The 15,765-nt window shown below is 35.1% G+C and overlaps 1 protein-coding gene and 1 non-coding gene across 2 annotated transcripts; both read left to right on the top strand.

Annotated features, from left to right (window-relative positions):
* Positions 1-5,159: 5,159 nt before the first annotated feature.
* On the top strand, positions 5,160-9,541 carry LOC107796228 (beta-amyrin 28-monooxygenase-like). The gene is made up of 3 exons (XM_016618975.2): positions 5,160-6,207; positions 7,597-7,784; positions 9,093-9,541. Exons 1-3 carry the CDS (start codon positions 5,253-5,255, stop codon positions 9,390-9,392), a joined length of 1,443 nt encoding a protein of 480 aa, XP_016474461.1. The 5' UTR covers positions 5,160-5,252; the 3' UTR covers positions 9,393-9,541.
* Positions 9,542-10,723: 1,182 nt separating this feature from the next.
* TRNAE-UUC (transfer RNA glutamic acid (anticodon UUC)) lies at positions 10,724-10,795 on the top strand. The gene has a single exon. It is a non-coding gene; the product is annotated as a tRNA-Glu (tRNA).
* The last annotated feature ends 4,970 nt before the right edge of the window (positions 10,796-15,765 follow it).

Below are 15,765 nucleotides of genomic sequence, written 5' to 3'. Positions count from 1 at the left end.
CACCCAGGAAGGGTGTTATGAGATTTGGGAAGAAGGGTAAATTGAGTCCTCGGTTCATTGGGCCTTTTGAGGTGCTTCGGAGGAGTGGTGAGGTGGCTTGTGAGCTTGCTTTGCCACCCATCTTGTCGAGTGTGCATCCGGTGTTTCATGTGTTTTATGCTCCGGAAGTATATTGGCGATCCGCCTCATATTTTGGATTTTAGCACGGTTCAGTTAGATGATGATTTGACTTATGATGTGGAGCCAGTAGCTATTTTGGAGCGTCAGGTTCGAAAGTAGAGGTCAAAGGATATAGCTTCAGTGAAAGTGCAGTGGAGAGGTCGGCCCATGGAAGAGGCTACTTGGGAGACCGAGCGGGAGATGCGGAGTAGATATCCTCACCTGTTTGAGGCTTCAAGTATGTTTTTTGACTCGTTCGAGGACGAACGTTTGTTTAAGAGGGGGAGATGTAATGACCCGGCCGGTCGTTTCATGAGTTACCACTCTGTTTCCCCCATTTCTTCTTCTTATTGTCTTGTTCAGCTGTATTATGTGTTAACGGGTTGGTTGGCTCAGATTCGGAGAGGTTTTGGTAAAGTTTGAGACCCTTAGTCTCTTTTGAGTAAGATCAAGTTGGAAAAGTCAACCAGATGTAGACTTATGTGGATTCTGATGTGAATTCTGATGATTCGGATCGCTTCGGGAGGTGATTTGGGACTTAGGAGGGTGATCGGAATGTGTTTTGGAGGTCCGGAGTAGATTTAGCCTTGAATTGGCGAAATTGGAATTTTGGAATTTTCTGGTTGATAGGTGAAATTTTTATATAGGGGTTGCAATGGAATTCCAGAAGTTGGAGCAGGTCTGTTATATCATTTGTGATGTGTGTGCAAAATTTCAGGTCATTTGGACGAGGTTTGATAGACCTTTTGATCGAAAGCGGAATTTGGAAGTTTTTGGAATTCTTAGGCTTGAATCCGATGTAAATTTGGTGTTTTGATGTTGTTTTGAGCGTTCCGAAGGTTAGAACAAGTTTGAATGAGGTTATGGAAATTTTTGGCACGTTTGGTTGCGGTCCCGAGGGCCCCGGGTCAGTTTCGAGTGGTTGAACGGATCATTTCATGTTGGAAAAAGTTGCAGAAAAACTGTTGTTGGTGTTGTAGGCTTTTAGCCTTCGCGCTCGCGATGGATGTCCCGCGTTCACGAAGGGTTAGGATGTAAGGCATTAGAGTTGGCCTTCGCGTTCACGAAGGGCTGAGGTCAGCGGTCATCACATTCGCGAGGGTCTTGCCGGGTTCGCGTAGAGGAAAGGTGAGCAGCTTGGGTCCTAGAGAATTGTTCTTCGCGTTCGCGAGCTGGTAGTCGCGTTCACAATGCTTTGATGAGCTGAAGCTTCATGTTTGCGTTTGGGGTATCGCGTTCGCGATGAAGGAATTAGTGGTCAACGTAAGTTTGTGCTTCTCGAACGCGAGGCGTTGACCGCGCTCGCGAAGAAGGAACGTGAATAGATAGGCAGAATGTTTAAAAGACCATTTCCGCGATTTTGGGTCTAAGTTTCACCATTGTTGAGCGATTTTAGAGTTTTTTGAGGAGGATTGAAAAGGGAATCAAGGGGAAACACTTGGAGGTAAGATTTATGGACTTAATACTCGATCCTAATGTGATTTCTATCAAATTAAACATGGAATTTATGGAATCTAAAGCTTAAAATTGGAAGTAAGGGCTTGGAAATTTGAGACCTAAATTTAGGAATTTGAGGAGTTATTTGTTGTCGGATTTTGGTATTCTTGATATGTATGAACTCGCGAGAGTGTAAGGATTCTAGTTTTGTGATTTTTGTCGGAATCCGAAATGTGGGCCTGGGGGTCGGGTTTGGCCAATTTCGGGATTTTTGATGTAAATTGGTTATTTTTTAGTGGGCTTTGTTTCTTTAGCTTATTTTGATGGTATAAATCTATTTTTGGATAGATTTGGAGCATCCGGAGGCCGATTCGAGGGGCAAAGGCATCGCGGGCTAGAGTTTGGACTGGATAAAGGTAAGTAATGATTGTAAATGTTGTCCTTAGGGTATGAAACCCCAAATTTTATATCGTTGTGCTGCTTTGAAGTGACACACATGCTAGATGACGAGCGTGTGGTCATGCACCGTTGGGGATTGTGACTTAGTCCGCCCCGTATGACTATTAAACTACGTACTTGATTAAAAATTGTTTGTTATCATTGCGTTTTGGAAAGTATTATTATTGTTTCGGCTGAAATCCATATTTGGGCCTCGTGCCAACTATTTTGGGTTCTTAGGGGATTTTTACTACTATTCCTCATCATTTTGACTTTATATTTGTACGCAGTCATGTAGTTTCTACTGTTTTCATAACTCAGCCATATTTACTCTGTTTTGATATTTTTAAATGATATTTTGGGCTGAGCATCATATTTTACTGTGCCCGAGTGGCTTGAGAGATTTCTGACTGAGTGGGTCTGAGGGCATGTGTTGTGAGGATATTATAGGATCGGGCTGCGCGCCGCAGCGGTGTTGTACTGATTCATGATTTGGAGACCGAGGGCCAGTTTGATTATGCCACGAGATGGCTTGATATAGCGGTTCGGTTGTAGGAGCCCCTCCGGAGTCTGCACACCCCCAATGAGCGCGGGTACCCAGTGTGAGATGTGATATTGCCCGAGGGGCTGTTGTTGTTTTATGTTATTGCTTGAGGGGCTTATATGAGTGATTATGAGATAGCCCGAGGGGCTAGTTCTGTTGGTATTTCGCTTGAGGGGCTGATTTATGTTTCTATCCTTTTCTCCATGTTTTCATCACTCGTTTGAACTACTAAATGTTGTTTTTAAAGAGGTTTTTACTGAACTAAGGTGTTTTTACGAGCTTTTATTATTTTATTGCATTGTTCTGGTTTTATACTGTTCTGTTGAAGCATTACGCTGTGTTTTACATGTTTTCTTATCGCTCAGCTGCCTTTACTTTTATTACTTACTGAGTTGGCGTACTCACATTAATCCCTGCACCCTGTGTGCAGATCCAGGAGACTCGGGTCACGCTAGCGAGTGCTGATTTGCTTTCCAGCACGCTTGTTCGGAGTTAACTAGGTACCTGCTCAGTGCTCGCACCCAGTGCTTCTCTTTCCTATCTTTATTTCACTTTGTACTAGCCTTGTATTAGACTATGTTGTCTTTTTCATACTCTTAGACGGATTTTAGATGCTCATGACTGGTGACACCCCGATGTCGGGCTGTGTTATTTTCTGCATTATTCTATTCTACTCTTTATTTTGGAATTTATAGCTTATTAATGACTTAAAAATGAATTATTATAACTGTTTAGTTGGTTAGGGGGTTTGTGTTGGTTGGCCTTGTTTCACGATAGGTGCCATCTTGACCGGGTCCGGTTTAGGGTCGTGACAGCAACAGTGCAACAGCTTTAACAACTGTATGAAGTTGACTTGTACTGTGACTGTATGAACTGATAGCCATCTATTCCCTCTACTGTTCCTTTGATTGATATCGTTGGAACGTGTGCCAGATATGTGACTTGTTGTTCCTAGCACTTTGAGGTTTTGTATCACTGGTTCTCATGTGAAGTTTGTTAAATCATCAAAACACAAAGGCATATAACTTATCACAAAGCTATGACAACTTTTCACTCTCTTGTTTCAGTTCAAAACAATTGGTCTTTTATTTCAGTACTACAGGTGAATTTGTTATAAATTTCAAATATAGCTAAGAAATGTAATTTTTTGAAAGTATAGCTACGAATGATAAATAGAGTGTGTATGTTTGTTGTGTAACTTAATTTTTCCTTGGTAAAAATGGTGCGGCCGGGCACTTTTTAATCTGCTTCTTAATGTTCATCCATCGATTGAAATGCTGTTAAAAAATAGGTGATATGAAATAAAAAATTTAACAAATAATAAATTTATTTAATTTCACATGGTATATAAACAAACTTGACCATTTTCCTTTAAATAAAGAAGGCAGAGTGAAAAAGAATTGACTAACATTGACGCCACTTTAAACTTCACGTAGTTAACAATCCAATTAAATCCTTCTCTCGAATCTCAAACAGTGCTTAATTAACTTTATTTGAACATTATTTGTAACACTTTCTATGATAAAATTTAAACCTAACTTTTGGAACTCGTCAGTAATGAGTACTGTAATAAGTAATTTTTTTTGTCTATTCTAAATGTGGCTAATGGAAACAGGCCGGCCATAGGATAAAATACAGCAATGCTTTCCACTAGTTTATAAATATTATAAACACCTCTTTTTTATTTTTTATTTTAACTATTTGGTATCGTAATTACTAGTAGGATAATTCAGTTTTGCACCAGTATAGGGTCCATTTAAGAGGATAGTGTTCCTCACCAGCTACTAGGAAAAATTATATTTTCGTGACTAAAACCTCTAATCAAGAACGAGGGAATCATATATATCTCACCACATCGAATGTATTTTTCCCCCCATTTCTTACACTTTAGTTAAATTCCTCTTTTAGATTGAATAATAAACAAATCTAAGTTAACAAAATATGAAACAAGATGTTATGGTACCGATGAGGTTCTATAAAACTAGCACATGCAACATGAAAAAAAATATACAACGTCCCGAAACTATAAACTGATAGGTCTATTTATCAAACTTCATTCTTAAATAAAATATAAAAACGAAAAAGGTAGGGAGATTTTGGCAACCTCCACAGCTATAAATATTTTCCCTTTTGTTTTTCGAAAAAAGAAAAAGTGGCTTCCTAAAAAAAATCACTCAAAGTATCTATGAATTAAATTGATTGAACAAAATAAAAGTTGAATATTATTTTATTGAAATTTGATTATGATTGCAATAACATTTTTTACATCTTGTTTTGGTAAACTATGAATTAATAGTAATAAATGATTATCCTAATTTATAAGATGATCAACTACCAAGGATCTTATTATGTAAAGGACGGTATACACCTAATTAAATAATTCCATCTTTCTTAAAATGTTTTGCATAAGGTAAAAAGAAAAAGAAGAAGACCTCTAGATTCCATTGAGACTTCTATGTGGAATTTCCTTTTTGTAACTGTTGTCAACAACCAGCATAATTGACCTTCCATATTTACATTATTAATTCCTACTATATTTAGTTCCCACCAATATATATATATGTATCCAATTCATTACCAAAACTCATCCCATTCCAAATTCTCCAAACTTACAATATTTATGTGTTAAATTTTCTTATTTCCTTAACCAAGTCATTTGAACACAAAACTAAACATGGAGGTCTTCTATCTCTATCTCCTTTGCCTTTTCACTCTCTTTACGTCGCTCGCCCTTCATTTCATCTTTTACAAGCGAAACTCCGGCAGCTTGACCGGAACCCTACCTCCGGGCAAAACCGGATGGCCGTTCATCGGAGAGAGCTTCGAGTTTCTCTCAACGGGTTGGAAAGGCCATCCTGAAAAATTCGTATTTGATAGAATGACCAAGTATTCGTCTAGTGTCTTTAAAACTCATCTTTTAGGTGAAAAAGCAGCAGTCTTTTGTGGTCCGACGTGCAATAAATTCTTGTTTTCTAATGAAAATAAACTTGTACAAGCTTGGTGGCCAGATTCTGTAAACAAAGTATTCCCATCTTCAACTCAAACTTCATCAAAAGAAGAAGCAATTAAAATGAGAAAAATGCTTCCAAATTTCTTCAAGCCAGAGGCATTACAACGTTATGTTGGTATCATGGATCATATCGCGCAACGCCATTTTGCTTCAAGTTGGGAAAATAAGAACCAAATCGAAGTTTTTCCACTAGCAAAACGTTACACATTTTGGCTAGCCTGTCGATTATTTGTAAGTGTGGAAGATCCTAACCATGTCGCGAAATTTGCTGATCCTTTTAATGTTTTGGCTTCCGGATTGATTTCTATCCCTATAGATTTGCCAGGAACGCCATTTAATCGCGCGATTAAGGCATCGAATCTTATTAGGAAGGAGCTTTTGTTAATTATTAAGCAAAGGAAAGTTGATTTGGCTGAAGGGAAAGCATCACCAACACAAGATATATTGTCACATATGCTATTGACAAGTGATGAAAATGGGAAATATATGCATGAATTGGATATTGCTGATAAGATTTTAGGATTATTGATTGGTGGACATGATACTGCTAGTTCTGCTTGTACATTTATTCTTAAGTATCTTGCTGAACTTCCTGAGATCTATGAAGGAGTTTACAAAGGTAACACTTTATTCTTTTTGTCCACTATATTATGTCTTCTTTTTCTTTCAAACATTTCATGGATTTAACTTATATGCACTACGATATAAAAGAATTTACAAAATTAGTGTAATTTAACATATTATAGCATACTGAAGTCTTATTTTTCAAGTTACTAATTCTACTTATTATGAGCAGTTATTGTAATTTTATTTGGTGTATAGTGTATAGAAGGATAAGTTCTTATTTCATAATCTTAATGATATTACTATCAAATTCTTCATAAGAGGAAGTTCATAGAATTTAATTCGAAGGAGATAAGTAACCGGAATATTGTATCATGAACAAATTCAAATTAGTTAGTGCAACCCACTAGAGTCTGCCCGGGAATTTTAATAGCTCAATTGATTGGCTACCTAAACTTTCGCCTTTTAGGCGAGAGAGTTTGATTTAACAACTTGTAATTCCCTCTGCCCCCCCCCCTTCTTCCCCCCCCCCCCCCCAATGTATAGTAACAAAAAAATTAGGAAAAAAAACATAGTCTGCCCCACAGTCAAATCAGAACTGTTAATGATTAATTTTCTAAAAGCAAAATACAATGCACCTGCAAAATTTTGCGAGGAAAACGAATGTTCACGACGAATTTTCTCCCCATCTTGTAGTTACACTTATTTTAAACATGGAACATGGTAAATTTAGTAATCAGGTTTTTAATGATATGTTACACTAAATCTTTAGCCACACATTATGGTATGATGGAATAGTAAATATTTATCTATCCTTAATTAGAGATCTCGGGTTCGAGTCGATGTGTCTCGAGAATTCATCTTTAATAGGGAGTGCCAGGATTAGTCAGGATAGTAAATTCCAAAAATCAGACGGTTAAACAAAAAGGATTTTTAGCCAAACTTTTAAGTTTTGTATCAACCACGAGTCGAGATCAACGCATCCCTTTTTTGTCTTTATCTTTTGTTTATATTAGTAGATTATAAATTAAAACCAGATTATAATACCTGATCATGCCTAATGATAGTTATTGTTTGTATTTTTATTCTTTAGGCATCATCAGGTATTATAATCTGGTTTTATTTTTCTATTCTAATTAATTAATTACCGTAATCGTTATCTATACAAAAGATAGATTTTGTCCCGTTTTTCTTTGGTTTTTCTCCTAAGCTTTTCTCATGTCTTTAGCAAATGAACATCTTATGAACAATTGGAAGAAATTGATTGTTAATTGGCCGGTAAAACTTTGATTAGGTCTTTGAAGTGAAAGTAATTAAAAAAGGTAAACTTTCTAATTAGCAGAATACACTTCTTTTTTTATTTTCTCTTTGTCAACTTCTTGTTATTATAAATTGAATTTATTTTTGTCATTTACAAATGATTAATTGTTGTGATAATTAACAGAACAAATGGAAATTGCAATGTCAAAATCACCTGGTGAGTTATTGAACTGGGATGATATTCAGAAAATGAAGTATTCTTGGAATGTAGCATGTGAAGTTTTAAGACTTGCCTCACCCCTCCAAGGTGCTTTTAGAGAAGCTATTAATGATTTCATCTTCAATGGTTTCTACATTCCTAAAGGATGGAAGGTAATTTTTTTATACTAATAATATCTGATTTTCTTGAACATTTTTTGTATTAAATGGATTTAACTTGAACATAGGGTAAAAATTGCACGGGGCTCCCTATTTGGTCGCCCCCATTTAACATATACCTATTTTTTAAAAACTTTTAACTTGTACCTACTTCTTAAATAACTTCAACCTTCTTTCTCCTCCTCGTTCTCCTCCTTTGTTTTCTTCTTCAAGTTACAAAACAAATTGGTATTTATCTCCAGAAGTACAACTGCCGAACTGTTCAATTAAAAAAAATTGACCTTATAACTAAAGCAACATTGCTTTTGGAGACCAATTTATTTTGTAACTTGAAGAAGAAAACAAAGGAGGAGAAGGAGGAGGGGAAAGAGGGCTGAAATTATTTAAAAAGTGGGTACAAGTTAAAACTTTTTAAAAAAATGGGTATAGGTTAAATGGGGGCGACCAAATAGGGCGCCCCGTGCAATTTTTACCACAAAAAATGGGTATAGATGCAAATGCCCCGAACATAGGGGTGGCAATTTGAGCCCAAACTCATTTAACCCGTTCAATCCGTCCAAGGTTAGGCCGGCCATTGACCTACCCATTTGTTGAGCTCAGCCTATCTCAGCTCATCTAAAGTTGGGCTTTTTTTTGCTCAAATTGATAAAAGAAAAATATTATGATCTAAAGCTATATATGATCATAATAAAAGAAAAATGTCTTATTTGATACTTACACAATTCATAAAAAATTAATACACATTAATTAAAGTTTTGTAAGAGTTTGGCGAGTTGGACTATGACACAAATTTTAGCACATCTTAATCCAGCTCATCTCAACTCAAATTACTATTTGGGCGGGTATTCAGTCAGCCGTTTTGATCCGCCCAAAATCAGTTCAACCTGCCAATTTGACACCCCTATCAGTGCGTGTGTTTTAACATATTATGGCAAGAAACATATCTTATTTTCAGCTGGCCAGTCACATTTTTTGGATGCACTACAAAAAAAAAAAAAAAAAAAAAGAAAACTAAGAAATTCGTCACTAATTGTCGTTAAATAGTTCGTAGCCAATAGGATTTTTCTATAATCCATCGTAAATCCGTCATTAAATAAGTTTAGCGGCAAAAATATGTTGTTTAGTAACAAAATTCTTCCAACGCTAATTCATTTTTTTTTTTGGTAGTGATACAGCTACCTGATATCGTATATTTTGACTTGATAATGCATAATTTTTTCTAAAGTACTAATGCATAAAAGTTAAACTCTTATTAAATTCTGAAAGTTAATTGAGAATTTATTTTTCTTTCAATATATGCAGCTATATTGGAGTGCAAACTCAACACACAAAAACCCTGAATATTTCCCAGAGCCACAAAAATTTGATCCTTCAAGATTTGAAGGTTCAGGACCAGCTCCTTACACATTTGTGCCATTTGGAGGAGGGCCAAGAATGTGTCCAGGAAAAGAATATGCAAGACTTGAAATACTTGTTTTTATGCACCATTTAGTGAAAAGGTTTAAGTGGGAAAAAGTTATACCTAATGAGAAAATTGTTGTTGATCCAATGCCTATTCCTGCTAAAGGACTTCCTGTTAGACTTTATCCTCACAAAGCTTAGCCAACTATGTTAATTTCAGGCTTTGTTTAATGATGTTTTTTGAGTCTTTGTTTATTGATATTTTTTAAGTTAAATATCCCAAGTAGTTTTTGGGAAAGGTGTATAAAACAGACAAAAATTATATGGTTATTTCAATGTAATATTTTATTGCCTGCTTTTTATGGATTTGATGGGTTAAGTTTAAGGGGTGTACAAAGGAAACTAACAAACCGCACCAACCCGATAATTCGAGTCAAACCGAGAAAAAAAAACCTGACTATGATTTGATTTGATTTGGTTTGGTATTGGAAAAAAATCCGACCATAATTGGTTTGGTTTGGTTTTAACTAAAGAAAGTCAAACCGAAACCAAAACAACCCAACATTACATATATAGAAATTTTAGATATATTTAATATATAAATATATTTATTGCGATGTAATTTATAAATATTTCTTAAAAAAATTTATAATTTTATCTTTTAAGGAATTATTTCAAGGTTGGACTTAGAACTTTTGAATGTTCCAATAAGTTTTATAGCCATTAACATTAGTAAACTAAATAATGCTAACAAAAGCCTAAACCAAAATCAAATCAATACTAATGCTAACAAAAGACATTCAATTCAATACTATGAACGAGAATTTATTGAATATCTATATTTTGTTTTGCAATAATTTAGATAAAAATGCATAACCTATTTGTATTTTTTTCTTTAGCGTTTAGTCATGTAATTAATACTCCCTTATTAGTCTACTTATTTTATCATGACTTAGTACTTTTAGATTATGTTTATTTTTATTGTGGCTTTTTTAATTAGCAATATTTACATTACATAATTTTATTGTCTTTATTGTTGAATACTTTAGGATAATGCCACGACACATCTCATATTTTGTGTTATTTTCTTGAAAAATACTTTATATAGTTGTATCTTACTAGGATTAAAGAAATATTTTGAGCACAATTTATATGTTTTGTTCTACGAAGATTTTGCCGTAAAATAACCTCCGAATAACCCGAAAACCCGAGAAAATATGAGAAAATTCGAAAGTGAAAACGAATTTTATTGGTTTGGTTTGGTCTTTAAATTTAATAATCCGACATAATTAGTTTGGTTTAATAATTGTAAATCCGAACCAACCCGACATATGTACGCCCCTAGTTAATTTTATGAAAAAGCTAAGGTTAGCCTGTCAAGATGAATGCGGTTTTCTAAATAATGATGGTTTGTGTTTATGATTTTCCCCTAATTGCTCCTTTATCCACTTAAACACTTGCTCTAGGTTAGTGGTTCGAGCTTAAAACCTTTAACTGAATAAATATTTTCCTTGGGCTTCTCGTATAATATATCCGTTATCGTCCAGCGGTTAGGATATCTGGCTTTCACCCAGGAGACCCGGGTTCGATTCCCGGTAACGGAATTCAATACCTTTTTTCCAGCTTTTTCGATTTCTTTAAGTACTTTTCTATCACCCAAAGAAAAAGAAATTCAATATGGCGAAGGAAGAATTACTTTTCTTACTACTTTCTTTTACATTAATAATGCACTGATATGTAAAGTATGATAATAGACTTTTTGCTCATTAATGGACAAGAGAAATGGAAAAGTGTTTTTATCTTGTTATTGCTCTGTAAATTTTATATGTAGTATTACTTTAATAGAGTACATAATACGTGCTTGCACACAAATTTCAAGTGAATTAATGTTAGGGATTTTTTTTTTTTTTTTTTTTTTTTTTTGAGAAAGGGAAATTGGCGGGGAGCAGTGGCGGATGCACATGGGCACTTGTGGGTGCTTAAGCATTCATTAACTTTGACCATATTTAGTAAATTTACATAGGCAATTGTACAACTATTTAGATAAATATTGAGTGAGCACCCACAAGTAAATTCATTTTTCCTCTTTTTTTGAAGTCTTTATCGGCTAGAACCCATAACTTTAAAATCCTGAATCTGCCACTGACAGGAAAGATTATAACGTGGGAAATCGAACCCTCACCAATAAGGTGAAAATTCTGTTGCCAACCAAAATACTAAGATTCTCCTCGTGGATTATCCTAGGAGTACAAAAGATATCCTCTTTTGCTTTTTTGCTTTTTCTTTTTAATGGTGAAAGAAAATGAATATAATCCTGATCTAAGTGAGTAAAGCTAATACTATACGACTTATCTAAGCAGAAAGAAAAACATACAAGATATAATAAAATAAAACTAAAGAAATTTAAGGAAAAACACTACTCCCTCCGGTTCAAAATAAGTAATTTTTTTGCCTTTTTTTTGGTCCAAAATAAGTAATTATTTCAGATTTTAAGAATGAATTAATTATTTTTTTCCTATATTGTCCTTGGAGTAAATAGTGTTGGAGTATATGTTATGAGTGTTTATGTGAGATAGTAAAGGTTAATATGGTCAATTTCATTGCTCATTAATGTTAAAAGGTGAATTTCTTAACCTGTGTGAAAATATCCAAAAAATCACTAGGAGGGAGTAACAAAAAAGCAGGGTTTTTTAATAGGACTGACACAATTTCCAAAAAGATTTCCGCTGCCGGGATTTGAACCTGGATTCCGATAGTCATGATTGGAATTGCCAGTGCTACAGCGGAATTTGTTAGTTAAATTCTACCAAGAAACCATAATATACTGCTTTTCTTTTCATTCTGTTACTCATGTTAGCTATAATAGTATTACAAAAATTGTAAACGTTAATTTAAGCAGGTTAAAACTAGTAAATTAGATAATTATTGACTTGATATTTGCACGGTTGTTAATGATATCACACCTCCCTTTTCCCGGGATAGAGAGTTTTTCTAATTAAAGTGACAATAACTGAAACGAGATTATTTATATTCAAATTCAGAGTCGCCACTTGGGATAATTTATAGTGTCCCAAGTTACCGATTTAAAATCCCGAATCGAGAAAAGTTTTGACTCTGTCTTACAGTCCGCAAAACAGAAAAATCCGGGTAAGGAATTATGTAACCCGAGAGAAGGTGTTAGGCATTCCTGGGTTCCGTGGTTTTAGCACGGTCGCTCAACTATTATTATTTGGCCTAAATATCTGATTAATAATATGTTTTATTCCTATTGTGCATTTGTAGCTTTTTAACTGCTTTTAATTATTTCTGGAGTTATTGTCACACCTCCTTTTTTTACTATCCCTTTCCGGGAAGGGAGTATAAGGGAGTTTTTTCCAACTTAAAGTGACAATCGAAACGGGATTTATTTGTTTAAGAATCAGAGTCGCCACTTGGGATAATTTATGGTGTCCCGAGTCACCGGTTTAAAATCCCGAATCGAGGAAAGATTGACTCTGTATTACAGTCCGCGAACACAGAAATCCGGGTAAGGAATTCTGTTAACCTGAGAGAAGGTGTTAGGCATTCCCGAGTTTCGTGGTTCTAGCACGGTCGCTCAACTGTTATTCTTGACCTATTATCTGATTTTAATACGTGTTTTCGCCTATGGTATATTTTAACTTATTAACTGCTTTTAATCATTTTTAAGAAAGATTCAACGTTATTTAAAACACGTCTTTGGATCACGCCACATGAATACACCCGCGATCCACAATATATTTTATTTAACGTTGTTAGGATTTGGATTTGGGTCACATGAAATGCACACCCGAATTTAGGGAGGTGAATTATTAAAATAATGCGCCTAAAGCAACTACGCGTTCATAATTAGTGAAGATGGGCTAGCTTATAAATTTTATTACCATGGGCCATAGTACTTAAAATATCCAATCCAAAGATTCCTAAAGGCCCGATTTTCTAATTTTAAAGTCAGAAAACTCCATGGCCCGTTCTTCCTTAACATCAAAATTGTTTCATGGCACGTAAAGGTTCGTATGGCCCAATTCCCTTATACATTACTGCCTTTTGCACCTTGAGTTACTCTAACATGGATTTTTCCTTCTTTAAATTGTATTAAGCAAATAATGACAGTGAGAGATTCATGTCTTGATAATTCATGGAACTAACTTTCCTATAAAACTACACCGCTAAATATAACTAAATTATTTTAAGAAAACTAGCCAAGAGAAGGAAAACTATTATTGTTTATGGATTAAAAAGAAACAAACAAGTTCTTGCCAGAACTTTAAACCAACAAAAGATGACAAACTAATGAACAAAAATAAAGAAAAACCTGCTCGAACAGTAATGAAATATAGCCATAATTCTCATAACTTTTCACGTTGTGAACTGCTGAGCTCCGACTTCCAAATTATAAAGCATTTGCACATTTGATACTTATCTTCTCGATTTTGAAGAAAGCAATCTTTATAACACAATACAAAATGTTGAAGCAAAGAGCAAATTTGGCACTAAATATTTGACGCTTAGATTTAGAATTTATATAATAACCAAATTATAAAAATATCCACTTCCAAATTCTGTAGAAATTGCAGTAAAACGAACATGAGACAACACCAAACCAAACATAAGACACTCAAGTATGATTAAGCTAACTGCAAATGAAATACACGAAGCAAGAGGAAAATATTTACAAGAAAACTAACCCAAAATGATTCTGAAATTGATTAAATAGGAATTCCAGTCATGAAACAGAAGATTAGAACAACAAACTCGACTGAATGATGAACCTCGAACCGCAAACCTCAAGTCGACGCCGACAAACTCGAAAATGAAAATCGCAACCTCGACCTTTTGGAGTGTGCTCGACGAACTATTTTGGGTGATGTTGTGCAGCTGTATTTGTTGCGATTTCCAGTTGGTTTGAGCAGATTTTAGCTCATGTTTTATGGCTGGTTTGGAGCAGCTTCAATGGTGGGTTTGAGCTGAAGTAGATGGGGGTCATTTCAGCTGATTATCTATGGCTTTTTGGAGCTCTTTTGGGGTGTTTTCATGGAGAAGAAGAATCGTGGGGGGAAGTCTATTTCGGCTGGTTTCAGCTCTTAGCTTCTAGGCCTTTAAAGGCAATGAAGAAGAAGAAGTGTGGGGAAGGGGGCTCTTGGTGAATTGTGGCTGCTGTCAGCTTTTCTCAGGCGCCTTTTCTTTTTCTCCCCCTTTTAGGCGTTCCCCCTATCCCCTCTTTATTGTAGAGTCTAGGTCTAATGTGTATTTGTGTGTATTTTGCCAATTAGTCCCTAGGTCTTTTTTCTGTTAAGTTCTTAGGGTCTTTTTATTTATTTTTTTGCTCCAAAGAAGAGTCTAGAAGGGTCCCTAGGATTAGCTTAATGGGTATTGGATATTGAGCTTAAAGAATGGGCTAGAAACTTGGGCCTTTATGACTAACTATGTTTAAACTTAGCTTAATTAACTATAAGTATTATCAAAATTATTAATTAGCTCTACTTAAGTAAAAATAATTATTAAAATAAGACTGACCATTGAAACAAAACTATTTTTTTGGTATTTTTTCAAGATTAAAAATGAATACAAAACATTAATGAGCCTATTTTTTTGTAATTTTTGTTTTCTTGTAATAAAATAAAAGTAAAAGAGTAAAAATGAGTTGAAATAACTATATTAGGCCTAAATTAAATATTTACGTACTAAAATATGAAAAATCTTGGGGAGGGTAAAAAATCACATGTCTACAGTTATTTTTGGAACAAGTTACGATTGTTGTACACTTGTCTATTTTTGTACATGTTGCAAATCGTGTCACGGGAACCGTACCCACAATCTACAACACATGTATTTTATTATTGTTTGGAGTTGTAGTCGGGTCACATGAAATGCACACCCGAATTTGGAAATTATGTATCATGACTATGCCACGGGAACCGTACCCATAGCCACGATGATTTATTTAACGCGCCTAAAGCAAACTACGAATGTTCATGGTTCTCTTCCTTAATACTAGTTTAAGATCTTTGCCAGAAACCAAGAATCGAACTCAGGGCATATTGGATTCGTTTGAATGTTAGGGATCACTAAATCTCTATTGCCAAATCTCATTGATTCTAAGGCCATATGTTTGAACCTAATCCAGCTATTGACTTCAAGAAGAAACTGGGAAATGGCATTTGTTTTTTTAATGACTTGCTGAACAATTGGAAATAAAATAACAGGACTAGCAAATGTTGGTCCATGTGAATTCCATTGGGTTGTACTCCAGGGTCCATGTCCTGAAATACCCAGACTCATATGCACAATCCTATTTGGGCCGTTTATAAGTCTGACCCAATTCACCTCTCATGCACAGCTTAATACTGATTCCGAAAATACAGCATGTGGGGACTTGAATACAACTTTGATAATGGAACCAAATTAATAAAATTAACAAATGATATGTGATGACCCAAAGGATCATCACCTGTTTTAATTGAATTATGTGCTTCTGAGGCCTTGAAAACCTCATTTAGTGTCGCCTCGATTTGTGTGTACAGTCCGGGCGCGTAGCCGAAAGCTTAAATATGAA

The sequence above is a fragment of the Nicotiana tabacum genome, chromosome 8, assembly GCF_000715075.1.
Source record: "Nicotiana tabacum cultivar K326 chromosome 8, ASM71507v2, whole genome shotgun sequence".
Taxonomy (NCBI): Eukaryota; Viridiplantae; Streptophyta; class Magnoliopsida; order Solanales; family Solanaceae; genus Nicotiana; species Nicotiana tabacum.
Note: the sequence above shows the minus strand (reverse complement) of the source record. Positions and strands in the feature narration are given on the sequence as shown.